Source organism: Bufo gargarizans, chromosome 1, assembly GCF_014858855.1.
Source record: "Bufo gargarizans isolate SCDJY-AF-19 chromosome 1, ASM1485885v1, whole genome shotgun sequence".
Lineage (NCBI taxonomy): Eukaryota > Metazoa > Chordata > Amphibia > Anura > Bufonidae > Bufo > Bufo gargarizans.
The window spans coordinates 129,903,508-129,918,639 of record NC_058080.1 but is presented as its reverse complement, the minus strand read 5'-3'; the positions used below and the strand labels follow the sequence as shown (position 1 = coordinate 129,918,639).

Genomic DNA, 15,132 nt, shown 5'->3' with positions numbered 1-15,132 from the left:
AAGGCTGCCTCAACTCTGTATTCCACACAATACCACCTGAGCATTGTGGACAGCGATTCAGGGGGATGCCAGTATACACATTAAAGGGGTATCCTATTTGTTTCAAGGTATAGTCTATCCACAGAATAGAGGATTAGTATTAGATCAGTGGGGGTCCTACCGCTGGGAACCCACTGTTCATGAGAACGTGGGCCTTGAACCCCTGCAGCCTCCCGGGACAATTCAGCAGGCAATTGTCAGGGTGGAAGAGTTCCTTCCAGACAATCGCCTGCTCGTCAGTGTTGGAGACTGATGCACTTACATGTAGCGATCTACTCCTCAGTATGGGGAGGAGTACTAATGCCATCGCTCGTCCCCATACTGAATCATTGTTTGCAGGCAGCAGAGACTGTTTACACAGCACGATCTGCTGCCGGCAGACGACGATTTAGGCGCCTATAAAATCAATTCAATTACCCGATGAATGAGCATTTTGCTCGTTCATAGGGTAATCAGAGGCACCTTTACACCGCCAGATAATTGCGTTCACAGTAATCAACTCTATGTAGGCAGCTCATGTCTATAATTTATCTAGGGGGCTACTGGATGCTAGATCGGTAGGATCCAAATGCTGGGACCCACACCGATAGACAGGATGGGAGGCCCAAGTCAAACATCTTCCATTTTGAGTAGAACTGTATGTATTGCGTAAACTCTCGCAACTGTTCAATGTCCATAGGGTCTACAAGACACCGGTTTTTTTGTTTCGCATAGGGTTTAGACCCTCGGATGAATGTCCAAGGTGCTCTATGGCTTCTGCTGATCTGTTGCATATGTTGTAGACGTGCGAGAGATTAGGGAGATACTGGGAGATGGTATCTCAGACGATACAGGACGTTTATAAGGTGCCGGTGCCGCCTGATCCGAAAGTGTGTGTGTTGGGATACGTATCTGAACTGGCCACTAGTCAGGTGCATAAAATAGCTATAGGTAGAGTGTTATATGTGGCTAGGAAGTTGATCGCTCTGCACTGGATACAGACAGCGCCGCCAACCCTAGGTGAATTCCTAAGTGCTGTTGACACAATGTTAAGCTATGAACGGATGGTATACCAGAAGCGTGGATGCCCAGCAAAATTTGAAAAATTATGGGAACCGTGGCTGTCGTCTCGACGTCTGCATAGGAATATATGTTAGTGCGCCTATGTATTGTGTAGATTAAGAGGGGGCGGGATGGGTGGGATGGGTGGGGTTGGGGAGTTGGGCGGAAATTTGATTTTTACTCATGGATTGGTATCCTGTGTGTTACCAGATTTGCTGAAAAATGTGTCTGTATGTCATATTGGTTGTGACACGCTATAGTGTGCATTTACTTTGTACATTTTTCAATAAAAAAAGATCTGATTTAAAAAAAGAACTGTATGTATTATGTTAGAATGCATACATTTATTAGTCCCCTCCCTACATCTCTGAGCTACTTTCCCGATACACCCCCCACACTCACTCTCCGATCCTCACAAGACCTCCTTCTCTCCTCTCCTCTTATTGTCTCTTCCCACAATCGACTACAAGATTTCTCCGGTGCATCCCCCATACTCTGGAACTCGCTACCCCAACATATCAGACTCTCACCTACAGTGGAAGCCTTCTAAAGAAACCTGAAAGGTGGGCTCTTCAGACAAGCCTACAACCAGTGACCCTGCTGCCTCTATACCGCCATGACCAACTTAGCCCGCACCTACTGTGTCCTTCTCCCATACCATGTAGATTGTAAGCCCTTATGGGCAGGGCCCTCTCTCCTTCTGTACCAGTTTGTAACGCGTCTTGTTTATGATCAGTGCAATTGTCTGTATTATGTATGTACACTACTTATCATATGTACAGCGCTATGGAATGAATGGTGCTTTAATAATAAATAATAACAGTTCTGCAATAATTACCTGGATCAATTGCAACTGGGCCAAACAACTCAGTGAGTTGATAGGCAAATTCTGGAGGCAAAGTCAACTCCAAATAATCAAATTTCAAGGATTCCTTAGAGTGTGACCTACAGTCGCTTTTATTTAGCATCTTCTTTTCCTCTTCGACATTTGCAGTGACTTCTGTAAACTCTCTCTCTTCATAATTCCCAACTGCTAATATTTCAGAAACATAATCTAATTTTTTGTCCAACTTTGCGTTATGTAAATTAATATCCTCTGTTTTGCCCTTTTTAATAGTTTTTAATCTGTTACTGCTTTGTAATATACTGAGAGATGAATCGTGTACATTAGGATGGTCTGCCTCTAACTCTGAAGGCCACATTAGGTCAGAAGCAATGGTGTCGGTTATAGTTTCATGGCTTGGAAAAAGTTCTTGAATTTCAGAAGAAACTGTACACTGATGGCCAAGATTCATTTCATTAGAGGATAAAACATTGCCATTTTTTAATTCTTCTGCAACAACAAGGGGCAATGCGTTTACAAAGGGAGAATATTCAGACGCCTTTAAATTGAGGTCGGTAAAATTGCTGTCCTCGTTTTCACAATGTTCTTCAGAGTCTATAACAGATTCTTCCTCAAGTATTACAGAAGTGTTATCCTTAAGATTATCCTTATTTGTATGGGAACATGATTCTAAGCCTTTGCAGTCCTCCATTTCACATTCTTCGTCCTTATACATTTTTTCGCCAGAATCAAGAAGCAGGTTTGTTGTCCATACTAGATCTTTATTGCACCTTTCAAACAAATCCTTCACTACGTCAAATGAAAGGGACCTAAAGAGTTTGCAAAGAATAACTAAACTGTCCTGATCGTCTAAAATAATGATATCATCCTCCTCCACAAAGGTGCTTTTATGATGCATCACTCTGTACGGTATGTTCTCCGGAGCATCTGAGCTGCCATCTAATGACTTCGATGTGAACCTACTGCTTTTTCCTAGGATCATTTTTGCAGAACCTAAAACATCTTCATTCCTCTCTATTCTCCATGCTATTGCAAAATCGTGAGGCTCGGTTTGTGATAATTTAGAAGGGCCAATGATAGGCTGCTGAAGGCATTCTGACTCCTCACGCTTGGATGAGGTAGCACAGTTGTTTGTGAAGTTTAATGCTAATTTGCATTGCCTAGAGTTATGTCGGGGTGTCCTTGGCTTTATTTTAACTTCTTCATTAACACTTGAGGTGCTTTGAGTAGTCACGCCATCAGTACATTCAGATACCTGCTCTTGAACATCAGAGATCTTATCAATAAACAGGTCCTCAGATTTGCCATCTTCTTCGGCACAATCTTCCTTTGTTAATAAGGTATACAACAGATTTTCCAATTCCAGTAAACGTTCTTCATTACCATCATTCACGGTGGAGATTTCAGCACAATGACTAACTTCTAAAGCAGCCGCTTCGATCACCTGGTCTTCTGCATTTGATTGATTAGCTATTGGTTCATGTGTAGGAGCCGTATCTATTTGTTCTGTATCAGGGTCTTCAGTTTTATCATCTTCACCATTTTTCTGCACAGGATTGTGTCGTTCATGTCTTGCTCTGGCTTTTCTACTCCGTGGGGCCCTCTGACTCATGGTTTGCTCTACAGGCCAATCTCCTACAAAACTAAGCAATTCTGGTCTTTCGTTCAGCAGGGAGGACCCACTATCTATATCTGGACCCTCGTTATCTCCAGCTGCCTCTATAGAAGCCTCATCAGACGAAGAGTTTTCCTTGCATTGCCCCTCATTTTCTGTATTAATATCTTGCTCTAACTGAATCAAGTCCACATAGTTGTCCCCCTCTGTAGTTTTAAGATTTTCCATCTCTGATTTTGTAACATCAGGAAAAAGTTCTGAGCCATCGGTAGACACTTCAAAGCTCTTCACTATGGCTGGAGCTGCATTCCCCATGTTTCCAGATTCAGGAGTTTTACAAAGAGATGTTTCTTCTTCTTTTAAAGACTGTGGCAAGACATTAAGCTTCCTATAAATATAACAACACTGTTTTAGTTTTTAGGTTTTTTTTCTAAAACATAAGATCCTACTGTCATGAAGTGAAAAAACAATCAAATAAGTAGTTCATTGACTATGAGTGACTATAGAAGGGTTACACTTTTAGGATATTCATTATCTAGGGAGGATAGTAGCTACTTAAGGTCTCTGTCTCAGGACGACTTGGTACGTCTGCGCATTACATGGAACGTGTGTAATGCTTTATTTGTCAGATTCCTTGCAAATTACAGCTAAATGCTAGGGGCCACCTTTACATTGCCTTATGAAGACCCTTCCTAGATTGATTGCGCAAATAATGCAATACCGTCATGTGAAAATCCATACAATATGGTAAAATGTAAAGCTAGCTACAGACAGATATTCTTCTCCCCTAAATCTGCCAAGTAAAAGGTCTACACAAAAAGATAATGCCCCCTTAATATAATGACTGTCCCAAACAAAAACAAAAAACACAAAAACTGTTGGATGTATCTTGGGCGAATAGATTAGCATTTTGTTTTGCCCAACGTGTACTTTTCATGAAAAACTTTTCTAACTTTTTCTATTATAATTTTGTTATGTGTAGGTTCTACTCCTGGTATTGGCTTACAGGAAAAGATACTGAATACCGAAAATGAAAGGAACCTAAACGCTGTGTAGACATGTACACATTTTATTAAGGAGAATAGCAGATTTATACTCACCCAGTATTTTCCGCTTTTTTTATTTGGAAACAATCAGCATTTCTAGTTGACTTTGGGGAACCGAGATTTAATATAGAATTCACCGTCACACGTTCAAAATTTTCTAACATTTTTATGATCTTCTCTTTTTTTACTCCATGACGGTTACGCCTAAAGATTAAAAAATAAAATAAAAATAAAAAAATGACATCAGCAGAAATGCACTGTTAAAGGGGTTCTAGGAGACCAGGAACTCCTTTTCATATGTTCAGGCTGGGTGATGTGGCCTCTGCGGTGATGTGTGCAGGCGCGGTAAGTGACCTCTGCCACTGCGGATGCCAGGGATAGGCCAGCAGCGACATGCACGCCAGGTCACATTGCTGTTCCAGTGGGGACCGGAAGAGAAGGATTCTTGGTGTTGGAAATGGATCACCAGTGATGAGTTTTATTTTATTTTTTTAATACTTTGCACCAAGCCTGCACATATGGCTGAAAGCCTAACAAACCTACAGAACACTCTATGAAGTCTGGAACTTCCAGCCTTAACACAGACAAAAAAAAATGCAGACATATCACAGCCATTTGACAGCAAAATTACAGAAGGAAGCCACAATGGTTGTGTGAACCGAGCCTAATATTTAGTAATGTACTGTTTGTATCTGAAATTCCTCTGTAAGCCAGTCTCACATGTAGAGACATGGCCATGACCGCCATCAACATGCCCCCTCCAAAAACAAAACAAAAACAAATCTCTGCATCTTATGACCACGGTGCCCTGGCTTTTTCCCTCCCTCCCTGTGTCTAGATGGGAAGTTCTTCTCATGCAAGGCATGTTGTATATTAGTAGGAGAACTGTATTCTCTGAGAAGACATCATTGCAGCGTTACCTTACGCCTTGTGCTAGAGGTACCTGAAGTAGCTGTGAACAGAGGCAAAGCCTGCGAGAGGGGAGAGGAATCAGGGAACTGTAGCTCTTTACATGGTAATCCTGCCCACTGCAATCCCTGGTGGAATCAAAGCAAAGGTGCAGCACATAGTCGGGCAAGATAATAAAAATAACTACCTCTGAGTTATGGTGGCGATCAAACACATATCAATACTAGTCTATTTTTTTTTTATTTACAAACTTGGACAACCCAGATTAACATACTTCAAGCGTTTGAACTCCTTTTTAGTTGGCCTTTTAACTAGGTACCAGAAATAAGTCTGGGTCGCTGTTTATCAATGGAAGATCCACTCATTCTGGGTTGCAAGAATAGCACTTGGGAGACTTCAGAAGATCATGGATAGCCTAGTGGTTTTTGTTTTTGTTTCCCGTTTAAGTGGCAGGATCAAGGAGTACCATTATAGTAAGGACATTAAAACCCAACTACAATAAAACACACTTACTACTGGTATATTACCTTTCAAGCTCTTTCGGTTTATATTTCCACCAAGTGTCAGGTTCCCGAAATGTTACCTGATATTTGTGTTTCATAGCCTAGTAATAAACACAAAACAATATCATTTGCATAGCTATTACTTATTATATATGAACAAGCTATGATGCTGTTCTAGGTATGAATAACAGGACTGTATGTATTAATATTAAATGGCTCACATGAGAAAGTGAATCTATTAAACATTTTCTCTCACTGTATTCACAGAGAAAAATTTAATGTCAGGTGAAATGCAGAGTGTCAAGTAAACTCCCCCATTAAATGTGGCCTGTCTGCCCCTGGAAGAAGTGTAGCAGGATATTAAAAAGATTAAAGACAAATAAATCAGTGGTTACACATGGTATACATATACACCCCAGTATCCTTAGGGAATTAAGTAATTTAACAGACAGGCCCTGATTTCTAATATATAAGGGAAAACTGTCACCATGAAAATGCTAAATAATCCACAGGCAGCGTATTATAGAGCAGAAGGAGCGGAGCAGATTGATTTATAGTTTTATGGGAAAATATTCAGTATAAGGGTACTTTCACACAAGCGTTTAAGTTTTCCGGTATTGAGTTCTGTCATATGGGCTCAATACCGGTGGAAAAAACGCTTCAGTTTTGTCCCCATTCATTGTCAATGGGGACAAAACTGAACAGAACAGAACGGAAGTGCTCCAAAGTGCATTTCGTTCCGCTTAGTTGCGTTCCCAGACCGGAGAGCGAACCGCAACATGTTGTAGTTTGCTTTCCGTCCTGGGAACTGATCAAGACGGATCCGTCATAACCCACAATGCAAGTCAATGGGGACGTATTCTCTGCCACAATAGAAAACGGATCCGTCCCCATTGACTTTAAATGGAGTTAATGACGGATCCGTCTTGGCTATGTTAAAGATAATACAACCGGCCTGAACCTAGAAGAATTCTAAGGAAGGTGATACCCAAGGATCAGCACCCCAGGAAAAAAAACACCCTAGAGTCACGACATGGCATGAAAAGAAAAAAGGGGTATTCTACTAAGGCTGGAAACAGGCAGCGTGCGAAGGAGCGGTGCAAAAAGAAACCACTCAGTGGGATACTGGTTGGAAGAAGACAAACTGAAAATGGTGTCTGGATAGAGCATTGCAGATGAGACAAATCTTGCCCCCATGGGGGAAGAAGTAGAAGGTGCCAGAAGGGGAAAAAAACCCTAACTCCATACCAGGCTGTCAGAAGAGAAGAACACTCCAGCAGAACCATAACGAACAAGTCAGGGCTAGAGAACCTGGCCGCCAGGTATGACAGTGGCCCACAAGAAAAAGATATTGAGGGAGAGAAGAGACACAATGGGAACAAGGCAGTGGAACCGACCTAAAACCCACAAAAATTGAGGAGTAACCTGGAAGAAAAGGAGTGTCTTCCGGTATCAAAAATGTTGATGTCTGGAAACATGAAGGCTGTGTAAAGCCATCAGACCCTATCGATCGCCACTGCGGAGTTCCGCCTAAAGAAGCAGAGAATGTGGTTATCAAGGAAAGGTACAAAACGGCCAGAAAGGAAGCAGAGATGGTATAAATACTGCACCAGGAAATGAGTGTGGATGCTGAACGCCACAAGTCCCAGAAAAAAACTGGTAACCGAACCAATACCACTAACACAGGCACTCCACAGCAGAAAGGGGGCATCCGAGAACTCAATGGCTATGGAAACTGGCCAAGCCAGCAGAAACAGTATCTAAAGAAAACGGAACTACTTGCCTTGCAGGAGGCGAGAATTAGAAGAGGCTGATGCGGTTCAGTAGAGAACCAGTGTTAGTGGCGACAACAAGGAAAGTACAACCGCTCTACCCGGTGAGGGGAGCAATGTAGACAACTCACATGCAACTGGATAAGTGCATACCCAAACTCCCCAAGGAGGCAACGCCAATGCTGTCACCGCAACAGATGGGAGAGGCGATGTACTACATGTGAAAGGAACAAAGTGCCAAGTCAGCGCCATAGAAGTCGGTAGGTTAAAACAGGTACAGAAAAACGTACCAATTCACACCAGAAGTGAGCAAACCCATCACCTGCGGCATGCCAAGAAATGGGCAGTTGACCGCGCCATAAAGAATAAGTGTACCTATCAGCCACCGCATCAGACACTACATACAATGCCTGGTGGATCTACCGCACCCAGTGATGGCAGAACATGAGCACAGTGCCACCTGTGGGGGAAGGAAATGTAGACATAAGCACACTACAATCAGGGAGAAGGTTCCACCCTTAGAGGGAGAACTGTTTGTATATACCACACAAAATGCCTGGCTGATACTCTACATTGAGGAAGGGGATATGGAACCAACCACAGGTGCAGTGCCCACTGCTAATGCGTCATGTACGTGTAAGCCAGAACGCAGTGACTGTTGCCAGGATGAACACAAACACTCCCACTGGGAAGGGGTCACACAGTAGTAGTCACGGAACAGGAGTAGCCATAATATCTATAGCCAGCGCAAAGATTGCCTCTAGGGCCAGAGGAGAGACTCCACCAGACAAGGAGTAGCCACCATGAATTGGTGCTAGTGCAACACTCCACCTGAGAAGGAAGAAAAATTGGCAACCAGTGCAGACGTTCCACCTACTTAAGGACTGTGGACGCCGAGCATGTCAATGACGACCAAGAAAATTAGAATGCTCTGCACAGGGACTCAAGACACGAGGAAAGGCATATCGTGGGTCAACACCCTGGAAAGACAGAGGCTGCCATGCAGGCGCCCGACACCAATCTATACAATGACTATACGAGGAAGGGGATAGTGTGAAAGTAGTCACAGTATCCAGTGGTAGTGCCAAAATACCACCTTTGACAGGGGATAAGCCGATTGTAGGTACCGTGACTAGCAAATAGACCGCCCATGGAACGGGATGCCTTGCAACAAGGAAGTGAGAATAGTCGCGGTAGTCAATATTCAAGCAATTACTCCACCAAAGAAAGGCAGATAATGCGATAGGATGAAGGTTTCCAGTGGTAGTGGAGTTACTCCGCCTAAGGAAGGAGGGGAGCCTGACATGATGTACAGCGTCCACTTGTAGTGCAAGTACTACTGATTGTGCAACTAATCCGCCAATGGAAGGCAGGTAATGCTACAGGATCTACAGTATGCAGTTGTGGTGCCTGTAGCCCGAACCTGAAAAAATAAAAAGGAAAATAAAAAGGAAAGATCTTTGGCAGACCTGCAGGAAAAACATGTCTGCCTCCTACAGACACTAAGCGAAAACGGATTAGCTCAGTGTCTGCAGGAGGGGTATAGCTGAGGGGAGGGGCTAACACTTTTTTTTTGCTTAGTGTCGCTTCCTAGTGGCAGCAGCTACACCCATGGTCTTCTGTGTATTTTCATTTTTTTTTATTCCTGGAGAACCCCTTTAACGATATATACTCAGATTAGGTCACAGTCTCTAGTGGGGTACCCTTGCTGCTAGTGCATGGACTTCCTAAGGATGCATCAACATTAATAAGAGGCTGTTCCCTATAAAAACTCTGATGCATATCTTAAGAGGTTTTTAAGTGGATTATAGGAGGTATACTGAAAGATGTTGCATCACTTCAGCAAATCTCATTACTCATTTAGATTTGGGTGCACAACCTGATGCCCGGGGCCCACATGCGTCTCTCGATTCCATTCTGTGTGGCCCCCAACCATCTGGTAACAGACGTGTATGTCTATGTCTTGTGGCTGCTCACATGTATCTTTCATGTATTCTCCCATAAGATGGGAGTTCGAGAAGTGTAACTAGACATTAATGTTATATACTGTATGTACAATATAAAAAATACAGTACTTCAGTTGGTAATACCCTTTTAAGTTTTATTTTCGGCCCTTGGAATTGGTTCAGGCTGACAATGTTTCCCCCAACCAGAAAAGCTTGCGCACCTCTGATCTAGAGGAAGTTAAAGGGATTCTCCGGGCTTTTAATATTGATGACCTATTCTCAGGATAGGTCATCAATTTCAGATTGGCGGGGGTCTGACACCTGGCAACCCTGCCGATCAACTGTATGAAGGGAAGGCACGCGCAGTGCGTGCATGTCATCTCCTTTCTATCTTACTGCTCACCATAGACACAGCAGCAGCGAGAAGGAAGAGAGAAGGGAGACGGCACATGCGCATTGTGAGCGCCTTCCCTTTATACAGCTGATCTGATATTGATGACTGATTATGAGGATAGGCCATCAATATTAAAAGCCTGGAGAGCCTCTTTAATACAAGGCACTTACTAATGTATTGTGATTGTCCATATTGCCTCCTTTGCTGGCTTGATTCATTTTTCCATCACATTAGACACTTCTCGTTTCCATGGTTACGATGCTGTAATCCAACAGCGGTGGCTGTGCTTGCACACTACAGTGTGCAAGCACGGCCACCACTGCTGGATTGTAGGGTGGAATGGAAATAAGCAGTGTATAATACATGATAATTGCCACTTACTGAAGTCAGACTACCCCTTTAAATGGACTGAGTGACACTTGTAGAGTCATACCTGTAACTAATGAAGAGTAAAAAGTCTTGCTAAAACAAGTAAACAAAAAACACTCCATTCATACATGACATTTTCATACAGAGCTTCCAGTCAAAATGGAAGTGGATACAAAAGACAGTAGTATACTGTAGAAGAAAAAACAATACACCTGCACTCTTTTGCATCCACCCCTGGCATCTAAATTGCATGAATTTAGCCACCTACCGAAGGACACGGCAAGTACTGTGCTAAAGCCCTGCCATGACAGACAGGAACACTGCGCCAGCATTTCATTTAAGATATGAATTCTATTCAAATGAGGAAAACAAACATTTCTGTCACAGCTTTCAACATAAGGGTCTGATATACACGTGCAAAAAATCAGTGCTGAATCCAAGCACATTTTTAGTCCTCAGGCAGATTTTCATTAAGGCTACTTTCACACTTGCGTTCGGGGCTCCGCTTGTGAGTTCCGTTTGAAGGCTCTCACAAGCGGCCCCGAACGGATCCGTCCAGCCCTAATGCATTCTGAGTGGATGTGGATCGGCTCAGAATGCATCAGTATGGCTCCGTCTGTCCTCCGCTCGGCTCAGCAGGCGGACACCTGAACGCTGCTTGCAGCGTTCGGGTGTCCGCCTGGCCGTGCAGAGGCAAACGGATCCGTCCAGATTTACAATGTAAGTCAATGGGGACGGATCCGTTTGAAGTTGACACAGTATGGCTCAATTTTCAAACGGATCCGTCCCCTATTGACTTTCAATGTAAAGTCAAAACGGATCCGTTTGCACTATCATGTTCATGTGCAGATACCAGACGGATCCGCTCCGAACGCAGGTGTGAAAGTAGCCTAAACTGTATACTATATTCCCCACAGGCGTTTTTAGGCACGTTCACACATGAAAAAAAATGTGCACATCTGAAATGGAGCGTTTTTGTTTTTTTTGCTTCCCATTAATTTGAATGGGAAAATCAGTGCCGATTCTGACCCAAGATAGGACACGCTGCTTCTTTACACGTGTAAAAAAGCAGCAAGTGCTGCTTCCCACTGAAATGAATGGGAGGCTCTTTTGAGTCATATTTGGAGCAGATTTGGAGCCGACTTTGAGACAGAAACACTCCAAAATCAGCAGCAAAAAACTCAGAGTGAACAGACCCCAAGTCTGACCCCTATACAAATTTGGCAGTGGATTTATAATTTTCCATTGCGTCTGTTTTCCATTGCAAGCATGCTGTGTATTCCATGCATGCAGAGATACTTACAGGTGCCTAGTTCCCCCGGTCCAAGCCAGCCTCAGCATCAGTAACACACTTATCTTCCGTATTACCCCCTCACTGCTCCTAAAGGTCCCTTTAGACGGGGACAACTTATCAGGCGATTGTTGGGAAGAAGCATTTCTTCCTAATAATCACCTGTTCATCAGTAGAGGAGACTAGTGTATTTGCATGCAGCGATCTCTTCCACAGTATCGGGAGGAGCGATCACTAATGCCATCGCTCGTCTCCATACAGAATTGTTGTTTGCTGGCAGCTGCCCGCAAACGACAATTTAGGTGCCTTAACAAATGATTCAATAACCCAACAAACAAGTGATTTGCTCGTTCATCGGGTACTCAGCGGCACCTTTACACCACCAGACAATCGCTATCAGGCATTCCTATGAATACTTGTTAGCGAATATCTGGCCCATGTAAAGGGCCCTTGAGTTAGTTGTGCCCAATCACACAAACTCACAGGTAACTTTCATGACAATGGAGGAGTCTGCACTGAAGAAACAAACAACCTAAAGTCTATAACAACCTAACCTTATTGTAATGGTTGTTGCGATGGAGGCGGTATTATAAGTATGTGTTTAAGGTGAATTATTTTAAAAATGTAAATAAAGAATGAGTTTTTCATGTTTTGGGGGTTTGTTTATAAATTTTGAGGGGGTTATCCAATCCTAAAAAAAAGCCCCCCCATTTGCTGGGCCCCCCAAGCTGAATATACTTGGGGGGGAGAGCAGCCAATGGCAGACGGGGAGAAGCCTCCCTAGCATCGTGAGTGAAGCAAGGCAGACTCTTCCCCGTCTGCCACTGGTTGCCCCCCTCCCTCCGACACCGGATGTTTTTATCCGTGCACGGGGAGAAGCAGCAACAGCAGAGCGGGGACCAGGAAGGGCGCAGGGAGCGGGGACCTGGGTAAGTGTATTCAGTGTGGGGGGCCCGGAATATGGGGGGACATTGTATAGGATTGGATAAGATCCTATCCAATAAAGAGGACCCGTCACCACTCCTGACATGCCTGTTTAATAGCGTCATGCATTCCCCATGTAATAACAATCCTGAAACATCTATTCTTGTGGCTGTATGTTGTGCTGTTCCTTTATTATTCCTACTAGAAGTTATGGATGAATCGCTAGCAGTCTGCAGTAAGGGTACAGAGGGGTGGTAACCAGTTGTGGGGGTGTACCTGCACAGACTGAAAATGGCTGCACTGACTGGGAAGAGAGAGAGATTGTACCGGGACAACTCTCCCCCTAACCAAAAAAAGTCCCACAACATATGATGTAGTGGAAAGCTGGAAAAATAGGGTGGAATTGGGGAAAAAAAACTGCAATTCCGCCATAGTTTTGGGTTTTGTTTGTACGGTGTTTCCTATGCAGTAAAACTTCATTCTCCAGGGCGGTATGATTACAGCGATGCCACATTTATATAGTGTCACTTGCAATTTAATATTTAAAAAATAAATAAAAACTTTGAAATAAAAACTAAAATTTTTTCTTTGCATTCCATAACTTTTTTATATTTATATCTACAGAGCCATTTGAGGGCGATCTGTAGTTTTTATTGATAACATTTTGGATTGTGGCGATGTCAATTATGTTTATTTTTATTTATTTTAATTTTTAATATGGGAAAAGGGAAAGGTTTTGAATTTTTACATTTTTAAATAACTTTCTTCACTTTTTTAAACCTATTTTAACCCCCCCTAGGGGACTTTAACATATGACTGTCTGATCACTTCTCCCATAGACTGCAATGATTTAACACTGCAGTCTATGGGAGATTTAAGGTGTTCCTACGGAGTCTTACCGCTGTGGCAGGTTGCAGAGCCTTCAGAATGCCCAGGGCTGCCATAGCAACCACAGGGCTCTCTTAGGGCTCATGCACACAAACCTATTTTCTTTTCGTATCCATTCCATTTTTTTTGCGGACCGTATACGAAAACATTTATTTCAATGGGTTCGCCCAAAAAAAAAAAAAACTGAAGTTACTCCGTGTGCATCCTGTTTCCATATGTCTGCATGTCCGTTCTGCAAAAAAATAGAACATGTCCTATCCTTGTCCGTTATGCGTACAATAGGACATGTTCTATTAGGGGCCAGCTGTTCCGTTCCGCAAAATACGGAATGCACACGGACGTCATCCGTATTTTTTGCAAATCGCAAAATATATACAGTTGTGTCCATGAGCTCTTAATCTCGGGGGAACCTTGAGGCCAATGGAGTGCAGTGTTCCAAGGGGCTTCACCGCTCAAATGCCAGGGTGGCAATGGACAGTGGCATCTGAGATACTGAATGAATGCCAATCATGGGCATTGCCTCCAAATGTCTGCTGTGTAAAACAGCAGGCAACCGATGGCCACAACTTCCGCTGAGATCCCAAGCGGGGGCCATCGTTAAGGTCCGTAAATGTACAACGGATGTCCTGAAGGGGTTAAATGGAATATTTTCCTAGACAAGCCAGGTCACTCAAGAGTACCAGGGTAAATCAGCAGTTCACAGTCACAGCAAGCTGAGCTGAGGGTGGTAAAGAGAAAACCTGGCAGGAAATTATATGTCTACATCTGATGTCAAACTGAGATTCAAGGTCAACTCGGACAACGTTCTGCTTCGTGGCTGCCATAGCAGCATGGTGATGCCCTCTGCTATGTAAAGAAGAATCTGAAAGCTCAGAGTCAGAAAGAAAGCTTTAAAGGGGTTCTGCAGTTTTTTTAAACTGATGATCGGCGGGGGTCCGACACCCGGGACCCCCGACGATCAGATGCTGATGATCTAGCCAGAGGTCAGCGGCGATATACAAAGTACGCACCTATTTCACAAGGAATCCCCTGCTAAAACAAAACAAACCAGGAGTCATTTTTGAGTCTGGGGTCATGAAAAATACCTTGGCTTTTATTTGTCAAAAGATTTGGGGCCTGGACTATGAGGAGCTCTGCTCACAGGATCCCTCTGTATTTTCAAGTGCAGTTAAAAGGGCTTTCCAGGACTTTAATACTAATGACTAGGGATAAGCGGATTTCAGGTTATGAAATTTGTTCACGCTAAGTTTACTGTTATAAGCTGAATTGCGTTATGGATTCCGTTACCACGGACCATAACGCAATTCTATGACGGAATGCCTTTAGAGGCATTCCATTATTCATTCCGTCATAATAGAGGTCTGTGGGCTGCAAAATCCGTCCCCTGCATAACGGAAACAGGACGGATCCGCTTTGCAGCCCATAGGCTTCTATTAAGAAGAAATGCCTCTAAAGGCATTCTGTTATAGAATTGAGTTATGGTCCGTGGTAACGGAATCTATAACGCAATTCAGCTTATAACAGCAAATGAAGCGTGAACGAATTTCAAAA

The 15,132-nt window shown here is 43.3% G+C and overlaps 1 protein-coding gene across 1 annotated transcript in view; it reads right to left on the bottom strand.

Moving 5' to 3' along the window:
• Positions 1 to 15,132, bottom strand: part of N4BP2 (NEDD4 binding protein 2) — a 74,997-nt gene that overhangs the window by 19,918 nt on the left and 39,947 nt on the right. The window contains 3 exon segments of the mRNA XM_044298488.1: positions 1,919 to 3,927; positions 4,640 to 4,789; positions 6,022 to 6,098. Coding sequence (XP_044154423.1) covers positions 1,919 to 3,927; positions 4,640 to 4,789; positions 6,022 to 6,098 — 2,236 coding nt within the window.